The 18,944-nt window shown below is 48.1% G+C and overlaps 1 protein-coding gene across 2 annotated transcripts in view; it reads left to right on the top strand.

The window, feature by feature from the left end:
* The window catches only part of LOC147113794 (dedicator of cytokinesis protein 2-like), a 57,661-nt gene that overhangs the window by 2,085 nt on the left and 36,632 nt on the right, over window positions 1–18,944 (top strand). For both annotated transcript variants that reach the window (XM_085995116.1, XM_085995117.1), the window contains exons 2-4: window positions 2,944–3,025; window positions 14,143–14,227; window positions 14,793–14,879. In XM_085995116.1, coding sequence (XP_085851242.1) covers window positions 2,944–3,025; window positions 14,143–14,227; window positions 14,793–14,879 — 254 coding nt within the window. The remainder of the gene's footprint in view (window positions 1–2,943; window positions 3,026–14,142; window positions 14,228–14,792; window positions 14,880–18,944) is intronic.

The following is an 18,944-nucleotide window of genomic DNA, read 5'->3' on the forward strand; positions in this document are numbered from 1 at the left end:
CTATTCGAACCAACTGGTCCATGCTGATGTTTATGCTCCACATGAGCCTCCTCCCACCCCTCTTCATCTAACCCTATCAGCACAAACTTCTATTCCTTTCTCCCTCATGTGTTTATCTAGCATCCCCTTAAATGCATCCATGCTATTTGCCTCAACTACTCCTTGTGGTAGCAAGTTCCACATTTTAATCACTCTCTGGGAAAAATAAATTCTCCTGAATTCCCTATTGGATTTATTAGTGACTATTGTATTTATAGCCCCTAGTTTTGGTTTCCTCCACAAGTGGAAACATCTTCTCTACGTCTACCCTATCAAATCCTAAAAACCTCGACCAGGTCACCCCTCAGCCTTTTCTTTTCTAGAAATAAAGAGCCCTAGCCTGTTCAGTCTTTCCTGATTGGTATAACTTCTCAGTTCTGGTATCATCCTTGTAAATCTCTTTTGAGCCTTCTTCAGTGCCTCTGTATACTTTTTGTAATATGGAGACCAGAACTGTACACAGTATGCTAAATGTGGTCTAACATTACGTTTAACATAACCTCTCTGCTTTTCATTTCTATCCCTCTAAAAATGAATTCCAGTTCTTTGTTTGCTAATGACCAATCAAAGAGCACAGGGTCAGCGGTCCAAAGAGGTCTACCCCCATTTATAGTAATTTCAAATGTCAGCTCACCACATAAATTTTACACTAATTTGGGAGTCACATTCAAATAGGCCATGGGGTTGATTGGAGTGGGAAATGGAAATGTCACACTAATGCAGTTGGAGGGTGCTCTTGTGAGACTGGAGTGCACTACTGAGGAAAATTACAGTGAGCTATATTCAAGGGAAGGCATGAGCAGCATTCCCTCCCCAGACATAGGTATCCCAAGTACAATCAATGATGTCGTCATCAGTGAAACACAAGTAATAGACCAGCTAAGTGGACTCAAAAACAAACAAATCACCAGGGATAGATGGTATTTATCCCAGAGTGCTGAGAGAGACTAGGGAGGAGATTTGTGAAGTATTGACAATCATTATTAGGGAGCCATTGGACGAGGAGCTACCAGAGGATTGGAAACAAGCTAATGAGGTGCCTATATTTAAAATAGACATAGGCAACTACAGCCCAACTAGTCTTACTTCCATTCCATGTAAAATAATGGAACTGATCATCACAAGTAAACCTGTACAACAATAGCCCAGTTAGCAGCAGACAACATGGATTCAGAAGAGGAAAATCGTGCCTCATCAACCTCATCGACTTCTTCAAGTGGAGTGTGATAAGCCTTACAAAGTATCTCAACTTCCAAAAGGCTTTTGACAAAGTTCCACTTGAAAAGCTATTAATTAAACTCAAAGCTGTGGAGATTCAGGGTAAAGCCTGGTAATGAACAAGAAGCTGGTTGAAGGGTAGGGAATGATTACTTATTAGAGCAGTTCTGTTATAGTGGGGTGGGGGAGCTTTGAGTGGGGTACCTCAGGCCTCAGTGTTGGGACCACTGCTGTTTCTAATTTACACCAATGATCTGGATTCAGAAAATCAATGTTACATGGACAATGATACCAAACAAGGAGGAGGAGTAGAATTGGAAGAGGCAGGTCAGAAGTTACAGAATGAATTGGAAAAGAATAATCAATCGGACAGAACAGTGACAGATGAAATTTAGTGCGGACAAATGTAAAGTACTGCGCATAGAAAGAAAAAAGGCTCAGCACACACACTCCCTAAATGGTGTTGAAATAACTGAGGATGAAACTGAAAGAGACCGAGGAGTCATCGTAGACTCGATGTTAAACATGTCCAACCAATGAAGAGCAGCATCAATAAAGCCAATAGGATATTGAACTACGTAGTCAAAACAGTAGAATATAAATCAGAGCAGGTAACGATCCAACTTTCAGTGGTCTAGTCAGGCCGCATTTTAAATACTGCATCCAGTTCTGATCGCCAAGAAATGAGAGATATTCGAGTACTGGAGGCAGTGCAGAGGAGAGTCACGAGGCTGATCCGCAGAGCAGAGATCTGAGTTATGAGGAAAGGCAACAAACACTTAGGCTTTCCAGCCTGGAATAGAAGACACTTAACAGGCTTAAATAACTGTTAAACATCTCTATAATTTCTCCAAACTTATCTACAGATAAATCCACAGAGAAAAAGTTAATGCACAATATGGAGTGTACACACAGCCACTAAAGGGACACATCTCATTTACCAAAGTCCAAAGATGTTAGGCAGAGTTTAGCAGAGTTAAGGTGAAGGAAAACTCCCCCCCCCCCCCCCCCCCGCCAAAGTGAATGCAGGGGTTCTGCCTGAGTGTAACCCACATAAGCAGTGCAGTTTACCAGCATGTTACACTAATGAGCGTCCCACTGCTTGTCCAAGTAGGACCATACTACTCTGTAGGGCATTGGCTTGTAGCGTTACCTGTTGCTGTGAAGATCCCAGTCCTCAGTAACAATACCCTTCCAGATTCCACGAGTGAGCCAGGCTGGTCAATTACCAATGGTAGCCTAGAGAACTATCTGCCTGGCACAGGTGTGCAACTACCGTGCCTGCCCACGGTGGGTTGACTCAGTTCCACTTTTTTATTGCCAGCGAACTTGCCCCTATAGGCACCCAACCTAACACCTGAGAAGAGTCAGCAGTTGACCATTTGGTTCCAAGTCCATTTTAGAGAGAAGATATATGGCGTCCTAATATAGTGGGCCAAGTAATATTGCGCACAGTAACTTCTAGTTGCAAGAATCTGATCTGACAGGTTATTTTGAACATCAAGTTCATTACCTGCCCTAGAATTAGTCGTTGTTCACTACCAGAACCCTCAATCACACAGCTGGAGACCAATTAGATCACATAGTCCACTAATAAATCCCACCAAGAGCAGGAATGCTGAGGAACACTAACTACAGCAGTTGCTACATACTACTTACTATATCCTTAACCTGACTCTCATACAGTCATTCAGTGTTTCACTGTCCAACCAGTCCTAGAGGAACAGCCCCGCTTCAAGAACAAGCCAGTGCCAGACCAGGTTATCAAGTAAGTATGACAGCAGTTCAATGGTACTCGTAATATAGTGCAGGGGCTACTTGTGTCCTGTCTCTGCCTTACCTGTGGCCGGCTCTCAACTATCATTCACTTGGATTGAGAAGCACTCATTTTGGTTTATACAAGTCCTCAAGGGGTCCACATATTTAAATGGGCTTGTGACTTGACTCATTCTTTTTGATCATTGTTCATGCCCTGACCATTGCCCCAATGCTGACAGCTCTGTCTTGGCAGGCTTGCTGATCCTCGCCTCTCTGAAGCTTCACTCATGACCTTTTTATGTGTGGGATGGCACCGGAGTTGGGATTCAGTGATACCCCTCTTCTTCTCTTACTGTCTGCTGAGAAAAAGCAAGGGAGTGTTGTTAGGAGGCAGTGGTTATCCATCAGCAGTAGGCTGAGACATAGGGCCCCATTCATTTAATAGAGGGAGCTCTTATGTTGGGGTTGAGGCCCATTGTTGGGGCAGGGTAGAGGAAGCTTTACCCCACACATGGCTGTGCTTTCCCTGATCTGGGGTAATTGCTGATGAATGGGTTGCCTGAAATGTTCCATCCTCCAACACTGACATCCCTCGCTTTTGTGAGTAGAAAAGCTCAAAAACTCTGGTTAAAGCTGGATTACTGGCGTAACTTATAGCAAAGTTTCAAATCTGTTCGGCGGTGTGATATCTATCAAATCAAAAGAGCTTAAAGCCATTGCATTACATTATCAAACCTCCAACTGGGTTGACTAACATCAACAAGAATTAAGCAGGCTGGTTTCATCGTTGACTCTGCCCATATGGTTTGAGTTCCCATCAGAAACACCGGCACAACACACACCTAGATAATCTAATACTACCCACATTACAGTGGCTCTCTCCTGGTCCTGGGGAAATTACCTATGGAGAGTGGCAGGTCAGGGATGAATTTTGCCAAACTGAAGCTGGATGAATGCTCTGATGACCTTTGGGAGTATTTTTTGTGGACTGTTCCCTCAGTAGATTAAATGGGTCGGATGGAGCATATGATGGGTTGAATTGTACATGGTTCACGCTGGTGGGTTTCCGTTTCCCTGGAATCAGAGAATGCGATCCTCAGACACCGCTCAAAATCTTCAATTCCCAAAGTCGGGAAGACCTGAGAATTTGAGCAAGTGTAAAGCAGTTGGACCATACAGGGCAGGAGAATTGGAAATAGAAACAGAAAATGCTGGAAATACTCAGCAGGTCAGGCAGCATCTGTGGAGAGAGAAACAGAGTTAACGTTTCAGGTCGATGACCTTTCACCAGAACTGAGGGGGGGGAGGGAAATTGAGACAGCCGAAGTCACGCCAGCAATTCTCAATGAAAAGATCGAGAGGGGGCAAGAGGACAGAAGGAGGTGGAATGAGAATTCTGAAGACAGGAGATATGGGGGATGCCTCCTGGCCAAAGAGGTGGGCATGACAGCAGAAAAGCTAGGCATCATGTTGAGCTTGGAATTCATTGAGGCGAGGGCTTAAAGGGATGAAGTAGGGTTGCCAACCCTCTAGGATTGACCTGGAGTCTCCAGGAATTAAAGATTAATCCCCAGGACACTGCTGTGAGCAAACCAGGAGAAAAATCATAGAGGCATTAAAAAAAAAAGTGTGTCTTTTTTAATTAACATTAAACACTTTTGTTCATTCGTTATAAAAAATACTGGAGATAGAAAAAATGGCTGTTTTTTCGAATGATAGTCAAGAACAATTCAATCGGATAAGGAAAAGTCTGTTTGCTTTCCGATTGGTGTGGGAATGTGGGGGCCGCGAGGGGTGTGTCAGGTGAACAATAGCGGGAGCATGGGGGCGAGGCAGTGGGAGGTCATGTGATGACGTCTACTGGAATACATCCAATCAGAGTTGGCAACCCTAGGATGAAGCTGAGGCCTTTGCTGAGGACTGATGCTTCGAGGAGGATGGGGTTTGGTGGGTCAGAAGAGCTTTTCTCATTCCATGCTTTTGCATACACCTCCAATCCTCTGTACGTGGCTTCTGTGCCAGAAATTCGACGTAGGCAGGCTTGTTTCTCATGGGCCCTGCCAAAGTAGGCCATCTTAACATTTTGTGCAGCAAGTTTGATCACGGTGTTCATACACACTTTCACCAGGAACGGTTTGAACTTTTAAAGCTGCGCTGCCCCCTTGTGCCCATTCTACAAAATATATTTCAGAACTGTACCTGTTTTACTTCAGGAAAAATCACTGGAAAATGCAAGTATTATGTCCACGTTGCACAGTTTCTGGGGCCCGCAATTTGAAATGCCGCAAGCCCTTTACAGCTGGTTTCTGTGTCGAACTTCACTTAATGGCAGAAGTCACTGCTGTCATGTTACAGAGTCTGTAGAAAGCTTTGTCCAATTTATACAGACCTTACGGGGGCGAAATTCGGTTGGTTAGCGCTGCCCATTTACCGCCCCTGCGCAGCGATCGTAGCACCGCTCGCGATATTCGGCTGCCGGTTAGCGGCGGCGCTAAACAGTAGCGCCACAATCTCCTGTGTCCGGAGGTTGTGACGTCATCCATGTGTGCAGCGCCCTGGATGCGAAATTGAGTCGCGCCCCCTGCTCCAGCGCCTGGCGGCAGGAACGACAGCAACAGGGGGATGGTGTACAGTTGGATGGGAGCTGGGGGAGCACTATTTAAAGGCGCGCACTTCCTGCGTTCTCCTGTCGGCAAACTATTCTGCCTACGCTCGCTCAGAGAGGGAGAGACAGCCTTGAAAATTCCCGGGGCAATGGCCTCCTGCCAGGGTGTGGGAACAGCAGTGCCTGTCACCGTTCGACTGCCACGACCAGAGCCTCCAATGCCTGGTCACCGAAGCGGTGGGCTCTCTCCCCAGGCCTCCAATGCCTGGTCACTGAGGCAGGCTCTCTCCCCAGGCCTCCAATGCCTGGTCACTGAGGCAGGCTCTCTCCCCAGGCCTCCAATGCCTGGTCACTGAGGCAGGCTCTCTCCCCAGGCCTCCAATGCCTGGTCACTGAGGCAGGCTCTCTCCCCGGGCCTCCAATGCCTGGTCACTGAGGCAGGCTCTCTCCCTGGGCCTCCAATGCCTGGTGACTGAGGCAGGCTCTCTCCCTGGGCGTCCAGTGTCTGGTCACTGAGGCAGGCTCTCTCCCTGAGCCTCCAATGCCTGGTCACTGAGGCAGGCTCTCTCCCTGGGCCTGCAATGCCTGGTCACTGAGGCAGGCTCTCTCCCTGGGCCTCCAATGCCTGGTCACTGAGGCAGGCTCTCTCCCTGGGCCTCCAATGCCTGGTCACTGAGGCAGGCTCTCTCCCTGGGCCTCCAATGCCTGGTCACTGAGGCAGGCTCTCTCCCTGGGCCTGCAATGCCTGGTCACTGAGGCAGGCTCTCTCCCTGGGCCTCCAGTGTCTGGTCACTGAGGCAGGCTCTCTCCCCAGGCCTCCAGTGCCTGGTCACTGAGGCAGGCTCTCTCCCTGGGCCTGCAATGCCTGGTCACTGAGGCAGGCTCTCTCCCTGGGCCTCCAATGCCTGGTCACTGAGGCAGGCTCTCTCCCTGGGCCTCCAGTGTCTGGTCACTGAGGCAGGCTCTCTCCCCAGGCCTCCAATGCCTGGTCACTGAGGCAGGCTCTCTCCCTGAGCCTCCAATGCCTGGTCACTGAGGCAGGCTCTCTCCCCAGGCCTCCAATGCCTGGTCACTGAGGCAGGCTCTCTCCCCAGGCCTCCAATGCCTGGTCACTGAGGCAGGCTCTCTCCCCAGGCCTCCAATGCCTGGTCACTGAGGCAGGCTCTCTCCCCAGGCCTCCAATGCCTGGTCACTGAGGCAGGCTCTCTCCCCAGGCCTCCAATGCCTGGTCACTGAGGCAGGCTCTCTCCCCAGGCCTCCAGTGCCTGGTCACTGAGGCAGGCTCTCTCCCTGGGCCTCCAGTGACTGGTCACTGAGGCAGGCTCTCTCCCTGGGCCTCCAGTGCCTGGTCACTGAGGCAGGCTCTCTCCCTGGGCCTCCAGTGTCTGGTCACTGAGGCAGGCTCTCTCCCCAGGCCTCCAGTGTCTGGTCACTGAGGCAGGCTCTCTCCCTGGGCCTCCAATGCCTGGTCACTGAGGCAGGCTCTCTCCCTGGGCCTCCAATGCCTGGTCACTGAGGCAGGCTCTCTCCCTGGGCCTCCAATGCCTGGTCACTGAGGCAGGCTCTCTCCCTGGGCCTCCAATGCCTGGTCACTGAGGCAGGCTCTCTCCCTGGGCCTCCAGTGCCTGGTCACTGAGGCAGGCTCTCTCCCTGGGCCTCCAATGCCCGGTCACTGAGGCAAGCTCTCTCCCTGGGCCTCCAATGCCTGGTCACTGAGGCAGGCTCTCTCCCTGGGCCTCCAGTGTCTGGTCACTGAGGCAGGCTCTCTCCCTGGGCCTCCAATGCCTGGTCACTGAGGCAGGCTCTCTCCCTGGGCCTCCAGTGTCTGGTCACTGAGGCAGGCTCTCTCCCTGGGCCTCCAGTGTCTGGTCACTGAGGCAGGCTCTCTCCCTGGGCCTCCAATGCCTGGTCACTGAGGCAGGCTCTCTCCCTGGGCCTCCAGTGCCTGGTCACTGAGGCAGTGGGCTCTCTCCCTGGGCCTCCAGTGCCTGGTCACTGAGGCAGGCTCTCTCCCTGGGCCTCCAATGCCTGGTCACTGAGGCAGGCTCTCTCCCTGGGCCTGCAATGCCTGGTCACTGAGGCAGGCTCTCTCCCTGGGCCTGCAATGCCTGGTCACTGAGGCAGGCTCTCTCCCTGGGCCTCCAGTGCCTGGTCACTGAGGCAGGCTCTCTCCCTGGGCCTCCAATGCCTGGTCACTGAGGCAGTGGGCTCTCTCCCTGAGCCTCCAATGACTGGTCACTGAGGCAGGCTCTCTCCCTGGGCCTCCAATGCCTGGTCACTGAGGCAGGCTCTCTCCCTGGGCCTCCAATGCCTGGTCACTGAGGCAGGCTCTCTCCCTGGGCCTCCAATGCCTGGTCACTGAGGCAGGCTCTCTCCCTGGGCCTCCAGTGCCTGGTCAGTGAGGCAGTGGGCTCTCTCCCTGGGCCTCCAATGCCTGGTCACTGAAGCAGGCTCTCTCCCTGGGCCTTTGCAATGCCATCACTGTCTCAGTGCAGGTTTGAGGCCCCCTCCAGGACCAGGTCACAAGCAGCAATGAGAAGGGTGCGGCTGTGCAGGATGCTTGAACCTCCCCCGGTATGTCTGATTAGGTGCGATTCACAGTGCCTGGCCTTGGGTAGCGCTCTGAGGTAGTGTCCCGCTCCCCGACGTTAGTGCCCTAAGAGGGGTGTGTGGCTCTTGATTTGGCGCTGCAATCACCTCCAGGGGCATTGGAGGTGAATATCGCGGTGTCCGGTGATAATTCTCCGCCCGGTCGATGTTAGCGCCCCAAATGGGCGATACTGAATTTCTCCCCCTACAGGTCTTAAACGGTAGACTGGAAACATTACAGTTTAAGACCAGTAAGAGTCATAATGGCAGTATCACTACCGCTGTGTAAAGGGTCTGTGTTAGCACTATCCCTGTGTAAACAGGCTGTGTTAGCACTATCCTGTGTAAACGGGCTGTGTTAGCACTATTCCTGTGTAAAGGGTCTATGCTATCACTATCCCTGTGTAAACGGGTTGCATTAGCACTATCCCTGTGTAAATGGGCTGTGTTAGCACTATCCTGTGTAAACGGGCTGTGTTAGCACTAGCCTGTGTAAACGGGCTGTGTTTGCACTATCCCTGTGAAAAGGGTCTGTGTTAGCACTAACCCTGTGTAAACGGGCTGTGTTAGCATTATCCCTGTGTAAACGGGCTATGTTAGCACTATCCCCATGTAAATGGGCTGTGTTAGCACTATTCCTGTGTAAAGGGTCTGTGTTAGCACTATCCCTGTGTAAACCAGCTGTGTTAGCACTATCCCTGTGTAAATGGGCTGTGTTAGCACTAACCCTGTATAAACGGGCTGTGTTAGCACTATCCCTGTGTAAACGGGCTGTGTTAGCACTATCCCTGTGTAAAGGGTCTGTGTTAGCACTATCCTGTGTAAACGGGCTGTGTTAGCACTATCCCTGTGTAAACGGGCTGTGTTAGCACTATCCCTGTGTAAAGGGTCTGTGTTAGCACTATCCCTGTGTAAACGGGCTGTGTTAGCACTATCCCTGTGCAAATGGGCTGTGTTAGCACTAACCCTGTGTAAATGGGCTGTGTTAGCACTATCCCTGTGTAAACGGGCTGCATGGCCTACCCCTTATCCTTAGACTGTGACCCCTGGTTCTGGACTCCCCGACCATCAGGAACATCCTTCCAGCATCTAGTCTGTCCAGTCCTGTCAGAATTTTATAAGTTTCAATGAGATCCCCTCTCATTCTTCTAAACTCCAGCGAGTACAAGCCCAATCGACCCAATCTCTCCTCATACGTCATTCCTGCCATCCCAGGTATCAGCCTGGGTAATCTTCGCTGAACTCCTTCCATGGCAAGAACATCCTTCCTCAGATAAGGCGACCAAAACTGCACACAATACTCAAGATGTGGTCTCACCAAGGCCCTGTATAACTGCAGCAAGACATCCTTGTTCCTGTACTCAGTGTTAGCACTATCCCTGTGTAAAGGGTCTGTGTTAGCACTAGCCCTGCGTAAAGGGTCTGTGTTAGCACTATCCCTGTGTAAAGGGTCTGTGTTAGCACTATCCCTGTGTAAACGAGCTGTGTTAGCACTAACCCTGTGTAAAGGGTCTGTGTTAGCACTATCCCTGTGTAAAGGGTCTGTGTTAGCACTATCCCTGTGTAAACAAGCTGTGTTAGCACTATCCCTGTGTAAATGGACTGTGTTATCACAAACCCTGTGTAAATGGGCTGTGTTAGCACTATCCCTGTGTAAATGGGCTGTGTTATCACAAACCCTGTGTAAATGGGCTGTGTTATCACTATCCCTGTGTAAAGGGTCTGTGTTAGCACTATCCCTGTGTAAAGGGTCTGTGTTAGCACTATCCCTGTGTATACGGGCTGTGTTATCACAAACCCTGTGTAAATGGGCTGTGTTATCACTATCCCTATGTAAAGGGTCTGTATTAGCACTATCCCTGTGTAAAGGGTCTGTGTTAGCACTATCCCTGTGTAAACGGGTTAGTTCAGTCTCCGTTTTCCTGCCCCAACAGAAACCTTCCATTTCAAGTCCCTTATTCACCCACACTGGGGAAAGCACACTACATGCTGGCGACATTGTACGTTTTACCAGCAGTACATTCCCTCGCGATTGTGTAGATGTGCACATAGTCTTTCCACTTAGTAAAATCAAAAAAGCGACTCTCGGCCGCACACAGCCCCTCCCATTTGGGACACCATTGAAGTGGCTGTGTATATTCTCCCTTATGTAATGACACCATTACTCTCAATGTGTTGTACTGGACACAGGGAGAGTGGGAGAGGACACAGGGAGAGCAGGAGAGGACACGGGGAGAGCAGGGGAGGACATGGGGAGAGCAGGGGAGGACATGGGGAGAGCGGGAGAGGACACGGGGAGAGTAGTACAAGTATGGATATGGGGAGAACGATACATGTCTAACACATGGACAAAGGGAGAGCGGTACATATATCATACTGAAGGGATAATTACTTGTCCCTTTAGGGCTACCCCAGATCAGGCCTATTCCCCAGATGTTCACTTTCAACTAAAGTTTGAGGTAGCCGAATCCTAAAGACGCTTAATTGGGTCTAAAGGTCCAGACTATCTCCCTAAAGGAAAGGAACAACCTGAAGATGTTACCGTCCTCCAGATAGCACTTTTAATAAGTTTAGCTAGACTGTAACGTTCCAGATATTATGAAGGTCCGGAAAACTCCCCCAGAATTCTGCAACTCCTCACCAAAGAGCGTACAGAGATTGAGTTCGCGAGTTTGATACAGAAGTACTATGTGAGACAATTCTAAAAATATATAGATTTATTAAAGAACCGACATGTAATTTACAGTTGGTGATTCAATTGCAACATTAACAGTTCCAAATACAAAAAGCTTACAATTCTATTATCAGAGATCCTTATTCTCAAATCTTAACTTCGTTAGTTTTACAGTTCTTAGTTTATTCCAGGATATCCACCAAAATCAAATGCAATACCTTGATCTCCGAGATACAAAGAGTTGAAGACTTACAGAGTTAGCTCTAAAGCCGAGAATTGCTTTGCCCCTTTACAGCGAATCTATCATCCCATTTGAAAGTTCAATTTTTATACCCTTTTGTAGTGGTATTTCCTTTGAAGTTTTCTGCTGATGTAAACTAATTATCTCTATTCATTTTTCTGCTGACCCCTGCTATTTTTTACAGTCAGTTCAGCTGGTAGCATTAAGAATCGTGTCTCTACCTTTAGATGTTCGAAGCTTATCATAAAAACGGTGTGACAGCAGATGTTTCTATTTGATGTCATTTTTACCAAGGTCTTCTATTTGTGTCTTTTTACGACGTGTAAATTAAAAACACCTCAACCGGGTGCACCATTGTCTTCTTTCCAAGGCTTCAGACTTTCAGAAACCTCCAACCTCCTGTTTCAATAAGGTTATTGATTCCGTGTCAACAACTTATCTTATCTCAATAGCCTGACTGCTGTTTACAGCTTCTCCATTGTTAAGTTTTTAGATTTTCAAGCCCAGTTTGTCATGTTACAAAGGCCAGAATTCTTTCATGGACTGGTGTATTTTTCTGAATATAACTTATTCCTTCACAACACATAGAGATTGACATGGAGAGCGGTGCATGTATTGCACATGGGCACTGGTTCCATGCTCCCCTTTCTTTACCACACCTGGCCAATCAATCGTCCACTGCACCCCTTCCCTCTACAACTTCCTTCCTAAATCCTTCCCTCTTCCCAGCTCATCCTGCTTTCAAAGACCTTCTGAAAACAGCCCCGCTCTTTTGTCTCCAATTGCCACTTCCCCTTTCCCCTGACCCTTCTACACCGTGTCCCCCTCTCCTCCCTATAAAGCACTCTCAGCTTTTGTGCTTACGTGACCAGCACTGCGGAGACCTCAGTTATTGCCGTGAGCTCACTCCCCCGTCGTGATAACATTCAGTGAAAGTTGGTGAAGCAACTTTCACCCGCAAAAGCACCTCAAGAGTGTAGACACACCATTAATATTCAACAGGCTCGTATCATGGTTGACTCACTCCACTGCCCCCGAGGCTCAGCTCTGTGACTCCAGATAGATTTGTGATGTACTTTCTCTGTTGCTTTATTCCTCTATTTATCGCAGTAATGAGTTAGTTTGGATGTAGCCGAGCAGCGTTAACAAGCTTTAACATACCATGTGAATCAGAGACAGTAACTCCACAGCTACAGTATGAATGACAGGATTACAGCAGTGTATCAAAATAATGATTAAATTGAAAAGAGAAAAAAAGCTCGAGCCTACCAACATCATGATTTTTCCATTATCATCACATTATGACATGGTTTCTGGCTTTGGAACTGATGGGTTAGAAAACTGACACAGATTATGTTGATAAAATTCAACAATAACAACTTGTATTTATATAGCGCCTTTAACGTGGTAAAACATCTCAAGGAGCTTCACAGGAGCGTTATAAAACAAATTTGACTCCAAGACACATAAGGAAATATTAGGACAGATGACCAAAGGCTTGGTCAAAGAGGTAGATTTTAAGAAACGTCTTAAAGGAGGAAAGAGAAGCAGCGAGGCAGAGAGGTTTAGGGAGGGAATTCCAGAGCTTATGGCCTTGGCAGCTGAAGGCATGGCCACCAATGGTGGAGCGATTAAAATCAGGGATGGCACGGTGGCATAGTGGTTAGCACTGTTGCCTCACAGCGCCAGGGACCCGGGTTCAAATCTGGCCTCGGGCAACTGTCTGTGTGGAGTTTGCACATTCTCCCTGTGTCTGCGTGGGTTTCCTCCGGGTGCTCCGGTTTCCTCCCACAGTCCAAAGATGTGCAGGTTAGGTTGATTTGGCTATGATAAATTGACCCTTAGTGTTAGGGGATTAAATACATGTGGTTACAGGGATAGGGTGGGATATGTGTCGGTGCAGGCTCGATGGGCCAAAATGGCCTCTATCTGCACTGTAGATTCTGTGATTCTGTGATTCTGTGATGCTCAAGAGGTCAGAATTAGAGGAGTGCAGATATCTCGGAGTTTTGCGGGGCTGGAGGAGATTACAGAAATAGGGACGGGCGAGGCCATGGAGAGATTTGAAAACAAGGATGAGAACTTTAAAATCGAGGTATTGCTTAACTGGGAGCCAATGTAGGTCAGCGAGCACAGGGGTGATAGGTGAACGGGACTTGGTGCGAGTTAGGACACAGACAGCAGATTTTGGATGACCTCAAGTTTACGGAGGGTAGAATGTGGGAGGCCGGCCAGGATTGCGTTGGAATAGTCAAGTTTAGAGGTAACAAAGGCATGTTTGAGGGTTTCAGCAGCAGATGAGCTGAGGCAGGGGCAGAGTCGGGCGATGTTCTCGAGGCACTTCCTCCTTGCACTGCGACTCTCCTTACACTCAGGCCCATAGGTGAAAAGATAATACAGCAAGGAGCAAGAGAAGGCCACTCAGACTACAAAGGACAGTTGTGACTTGGTCCATTAAAAATCTACCCTGTTGTGAACTCTACCCTTCCTCAGTTAAAGTTCTGTATGAATGCTCTTCCCCCAATGGTAATCAAACAAGATTCCACAATATTTATCCATCCCCACCAATCAATCATGTCCTTCTGCCAACTACAAAAATACCCAATGCTCTCTAAAGGTTTGATGGGTGACTGACCAACATTTACTATTCTTACCCCTACACTAAAGGGTTAATGGGTAAATACCCCCATTCACTGTATTACCACTACTCTAAAGGACTGAGGGTGAGTACCCCCATTGCCTGTACTTATCCCTACTCTAAAGGACCGAGGGTGAGTACCTCCATTGCCTGTAGTTACCCCTATACTAAAGGGCCGATGGGGTGAATACCCAACATTCACTGTACTTATCCTTGTACTAGTGGTACACCTAAAGTTAAATTGATCTGGTAACCCATCTATTAATGAAGCTAGGCTGCCTGAGTAAGAGGAGAGGGGAGTACAAGGGTTAGTTACTCTATGAGCACTTATAGTGTTGTGCGTCATTGTGCGAGTCACTTTGTGTCTTTGATTTTCCCAGCTTCTACAAGGCAAATTACGTGCAGAAGTTTCAGTACTCGCGGCCGGTCCAGAAGGGAACGATGGATCCAGACAATGAATTTGCCGTAAGATATCTATTAATTTTATTAATCTGAAATGAACAGAGCAGTAAGAAAAGCAATATTGTTGTAATTATTCAGACTGAAGAGAGGCCTTTGTTTGCGGCACCAAATCTGGTCATCATGAGTGGAAAGATTAGATGCTGAGCACAAAGCATTGCAAAGGGAAATGGAGAGGAAAAGATTCTCTCCTCCATCCTATTGGGGGCAGCAGTTCATGTATTTATAATTTTTTAATAGCACTTTTGTGGCTATTATACTGTCATCAGGTGTGATACCCAAAAAAATACATTGCGTTGGAAGTAAAACCAGGGGTGGGGTCACGCCACCTGTCTCCTACGTACTCCATGATCCTCCTCTATTACATCAATGGCCCCCTCGATCTGCTGCTACGGAAACGGTAAAGTAACATTATGGCCTACAGTGGAAGAAACCTTTTTGGTGCTCCATTGTTAGACCATCGTTGGTACAAACAGTACGTACATCATTCTGTCGAGACAAAAGGCATAATCATTATTTGAGAACATGATATTCATTTAGCCCATCAAATTCATTTTTTTATGTCTTACAGTCAATGTGGATTGAGAGGACCTCCTTTATCACAGCTTATAAATTACCTGGTATTCTGCGTTGGTTTGAAGTCAATTCCATTTTTACTGTGAGTACAATATCCCTCAGAATGACACTATTGTCTTAACTTGTTCTTAATATGCACTGTTGGGATTCAACCCTTTGGTTGGAATTTTCCCCAGGTAGGCGGGTTGGGGCGGAACAGTTTGAGGCAGGCAGGAAACCCAGGAGGCCAGGTTTCCCACAGGCCCTGCCGATTTTACCGAGAGGCCTTGGATTCCTGCTCGCAGCCAGCCAGCTTTAGAGGCTCGGGGTCCGGGAACGCAGAAGGGGGTCGAGGATCACCGGTCGGGGGGGGTCGAGGATCGCCGATCCAGGTGGTCGAGGATTGGGGGGAGGGGTGGGGTGGGGTGGGGGGGGTGGGAGGTCCGTGATCAGGGGAGGGGAGGATCGGGGATCGTGGGGGAGGTCGGCCAGGGATCGGGTGGGCAGGGCCGGAGGATCAGGGTGAACCTCCTCATCATTGTAGGGCGGACGGGGGAGGCCTGAGGTGGGTGATCAGAGGCCTCGTGAGGGGTTCTCCGTTCACGGGGGTGGGTATGGTTGGGTCCTGGGATCCAGGGGGTAGATATAAAGCCACTTACCTCTTGGATGCAGCAGTTCCCGCCTTGGTGTAACTGCCGGGTTTGACGAATTGTGTGAAACCCGTCCTCAGGCAGTTAAATTCAAAATGGAGGGGAAAATAGAGGCTTGCAGCCTCATTATAATATTTAAATTGGCGTAACGCACCCTGGGAGAGGGTTGGTCGCCCACCTACCCATCCCATCTCCGGGAAAACCGGAAGTGGGCAAGTTGGGGGCAGGATCAAGTCAGGAATCCCATTTTTAACAATTTAACTGCCCACAAGCTCCAAACTCGCCTGTTTTTTTTAGTGGGAAATACCGGCCTTCATCTTTTGATAAGAAACTCCACACTCAACTGGTAACTGAGCCCCCAAAAACCCCAGAAATGACACAAGGTCAGCTCTGGACTCATTTGAATCCAAGTATACCCATTGTTACCATACCCCTGAGAGAACACACACCAGTACTGTATCAGTGAGAGAACACACACCGGTACTGTATCAGTGCGAGAACACACACCGGTACTGTATCAGTGAGAGAACACGCACCAGTACTGTATCAGTGTGAGAACACACACCGGTACTGTATCAGTGTGAGAATACGCACCGGTACTGTATCAGTGTGAGAACACACACCAGTACCGTATCAGCGCGAGAACACACACCAGTACCGTATCAGCGCGAGAATACACACCAGTACTGTATCAGTGAGAGAATACACACCGGTACTGTATCAGTGTGAGAACACACACCAGTACTGTATCAGTGAGAGAATACACACCGGTACTGTATCAGTGTGAGAATACACACCAGTACTGTATCAGTGAGAGAATACACACCGGTACTGTATCAGTGTGAGAACACACACCAGTACTGTATCAGTGAGAGAATACACACCAGTACTGTATCAGTGTGAGAACACACACCAGTACTGTATCAGTGAGAGAATACACACCGGTACTGTATCAGTGTGAGAACACACACCAGTACTGTATCAGTGAGAGAATACACACCAGTACTGTATCAGTGTGAGAACACACACCAGTACTGTATCAGTGAGATAATACACACCGGTACTGTATCAGTGTGAGAATACACACCAGTACTGTATCAGTGTGAGAATACGCACCGGTACTGTATCAGTGTGAGAACACACACCAGTACTGTATCAGTGAGAGAATACACACCGGTACTGTATCAGTGTGAGAACACACACCAGTACTGTATCAGTGAGAGAATACACACCAGTACTGTATCAGTGAGATAATACACACCGGTACTGTATCAGTGTGAGAATACACACCAGTACTGTATCAGTGAGAGAATACACACCAGTACTGTATCAGTGAGATAATACACACCGGTACTGTATCAGTGTGAGAACACACACCAGTACTGTATCAGTGAGAGAACACACACCAGTACTGTATCAGTGAGATAATACACACCGGTACTGTATCAGTGAGAGAATACACACCGGTACTGTATCAGTGTGAGAACACACACCAGTACTGTATCAGTGAGATAATACACACCGGTACTGTATCAGTGTGAGAATACACACCGGTACTGTATCAGTGAGAGAATACACACCGGTACTGTATCAGTGTGAGAATACGCACCGGTACTGTATCAGTGAGAGAATACACACCGGTACTGTATCAGTGTGAGAATACGCACCGGTACTGTATCAGTGAGAGAATACACACCGGTACTGTATCAGTGTGAGAATACACACCAGTACTGTATCAGTGAGAGAATACACACCGGTACTGTATCAGTGTGAGAACACACACCAGTACTGTATCAGTGAGAGAATACACACCGGTACTGTATCAGTGTGAGAATACACACCAGTACTGTATCAGTGAGAGAACACACACCGGTACTGTATCAGTGAGAGAATACACACCGGTACTGTATCAGTGTGAGAATACACACCAGTACTGTATCAGTGTGAGAATACGCACCGGTACTGTATCAGTGTGAGAACACACACCAGTACTGTATCAGTGAGAGAATACACACCGGTACTGTATCAGTGTGAGAACACACACCAGTACTGTATCAGTGAGAGAATACACACCGGTACTGTATCAGTGTGAGAACACACACCAGTACTGTATCAGTGAGAGAATACACACCGGTACTGTATCAGTGTGAGAATACGCACCGGTACTGTATCAGTGTGAGAACACACACCGGTACTGTATCAGTGAGAGAATACACACCGGTACTGTATCAGTGTGAGAACACACACCAGTACTGTATCAGTGAGAGAATACACACCGGTACTGTATCAGTGTGAGAACACACACCAGTACTGTATCAGTGAGAGAATACACACCAGTACTGTATCAGTGTGAGAACACACACCGGTACTGTATCAGTGAGAGAATACACACCGGTACTGTATCAGTGTGAGAACACACACCAGTACTGTATCAGTGAGATAATACACACCGGTACTGTATCAGTGTGAGAATACACACCAGTACTGTATCAGTGTGAGAATACGCACCGGTACTGTATCAGTGTGAGAACACACACCAGTACTGTATCAGTGTGAGAATACGCACCGGTACTGTATCAGTGTGAGAACACACACCAGTACTGTATCAGTGAGAGAATACACACCGGTACTGTATCAGTGTGAGAATACGCACCGGTACTGTATCAGTGTGAGAACACACACCAGTACTGTATCAGTGAGAGAATACACACCAGTACTGTATCAGTGTGAGAATACGCACCGGTACTGTATCAGTGTGAGAACACACACCAGTACTGTATCAGTGAGAGAATACACACCAGTACTGTATCAGTGAGAGAATACACACCGGTACTGTATCAGTGTGAGAATACGCACCGGTACTGTATCAGTGTGAGAACACACACCGGTACTGTATCAGTGAGAGAATACACACCGGTACTGTATCAGTGAGAGAATACACACCGGTACTGTATCAGTGAGAGAATACACACCGGTACTGTATCAGTGAGAGAACACACACCAGTACTGTATCAGTGAGAGAACACACACCAGTACTGTATCAGTGTGAGAATACACACCAGCACTGTATCAGTGAGAGAATACAATTGTTAAGATTAATTCATATGGAATCAAATGGAATTAAGAGGAAAGTGGCGGTATGGATACCCAGTTGGCTCAGTGACAGGAAGCAGAGGGTGGTGGTGGATGTTTTTCAGACTGGGAGGTGGTTTGCAGTGGGGTTCCCCAAGGGTCAGTTTTGGGTCCATTACCCTTTTAATTTTTAATTTAATTTTTATAAACGACCTAGACTTGGGTGTAGGGAGAAGCATTATAAAGTTTGCAGATGATACGAAACTTGGAAACGTAGTAGATATGGGTGTGGGAAGTTATAGGGCTAAAAATTGAGTGGGCGCTAACTTCGCGGGGAAAAATTAGCACCACCGCGCCGGAAGTTGAGTGGTTGCGCCCCAAGAGGGAAGCGGGGTGCTACTGGAAGTGCCCCACATCCCTCTTGGAGCGCTGCGAGTCAATATCGC

This window comes from Somniosus microcephalus, chromosome 8 (genome assembly GCF_052327205.1).
Source record: "Somniosus microcephalus isolate GS21.2 chromosome 8, FLI_Smic_1.0, whole genome shotgun sequence".
In the NCBI taxonomy this organism is placed as follows: domain Eukaryota; kingdom Metazoa; phylum Chordata; class Chondrichthyes; order Squaliformes; family Somniosidae; genus Somniosus; species Somniosus microcephalus.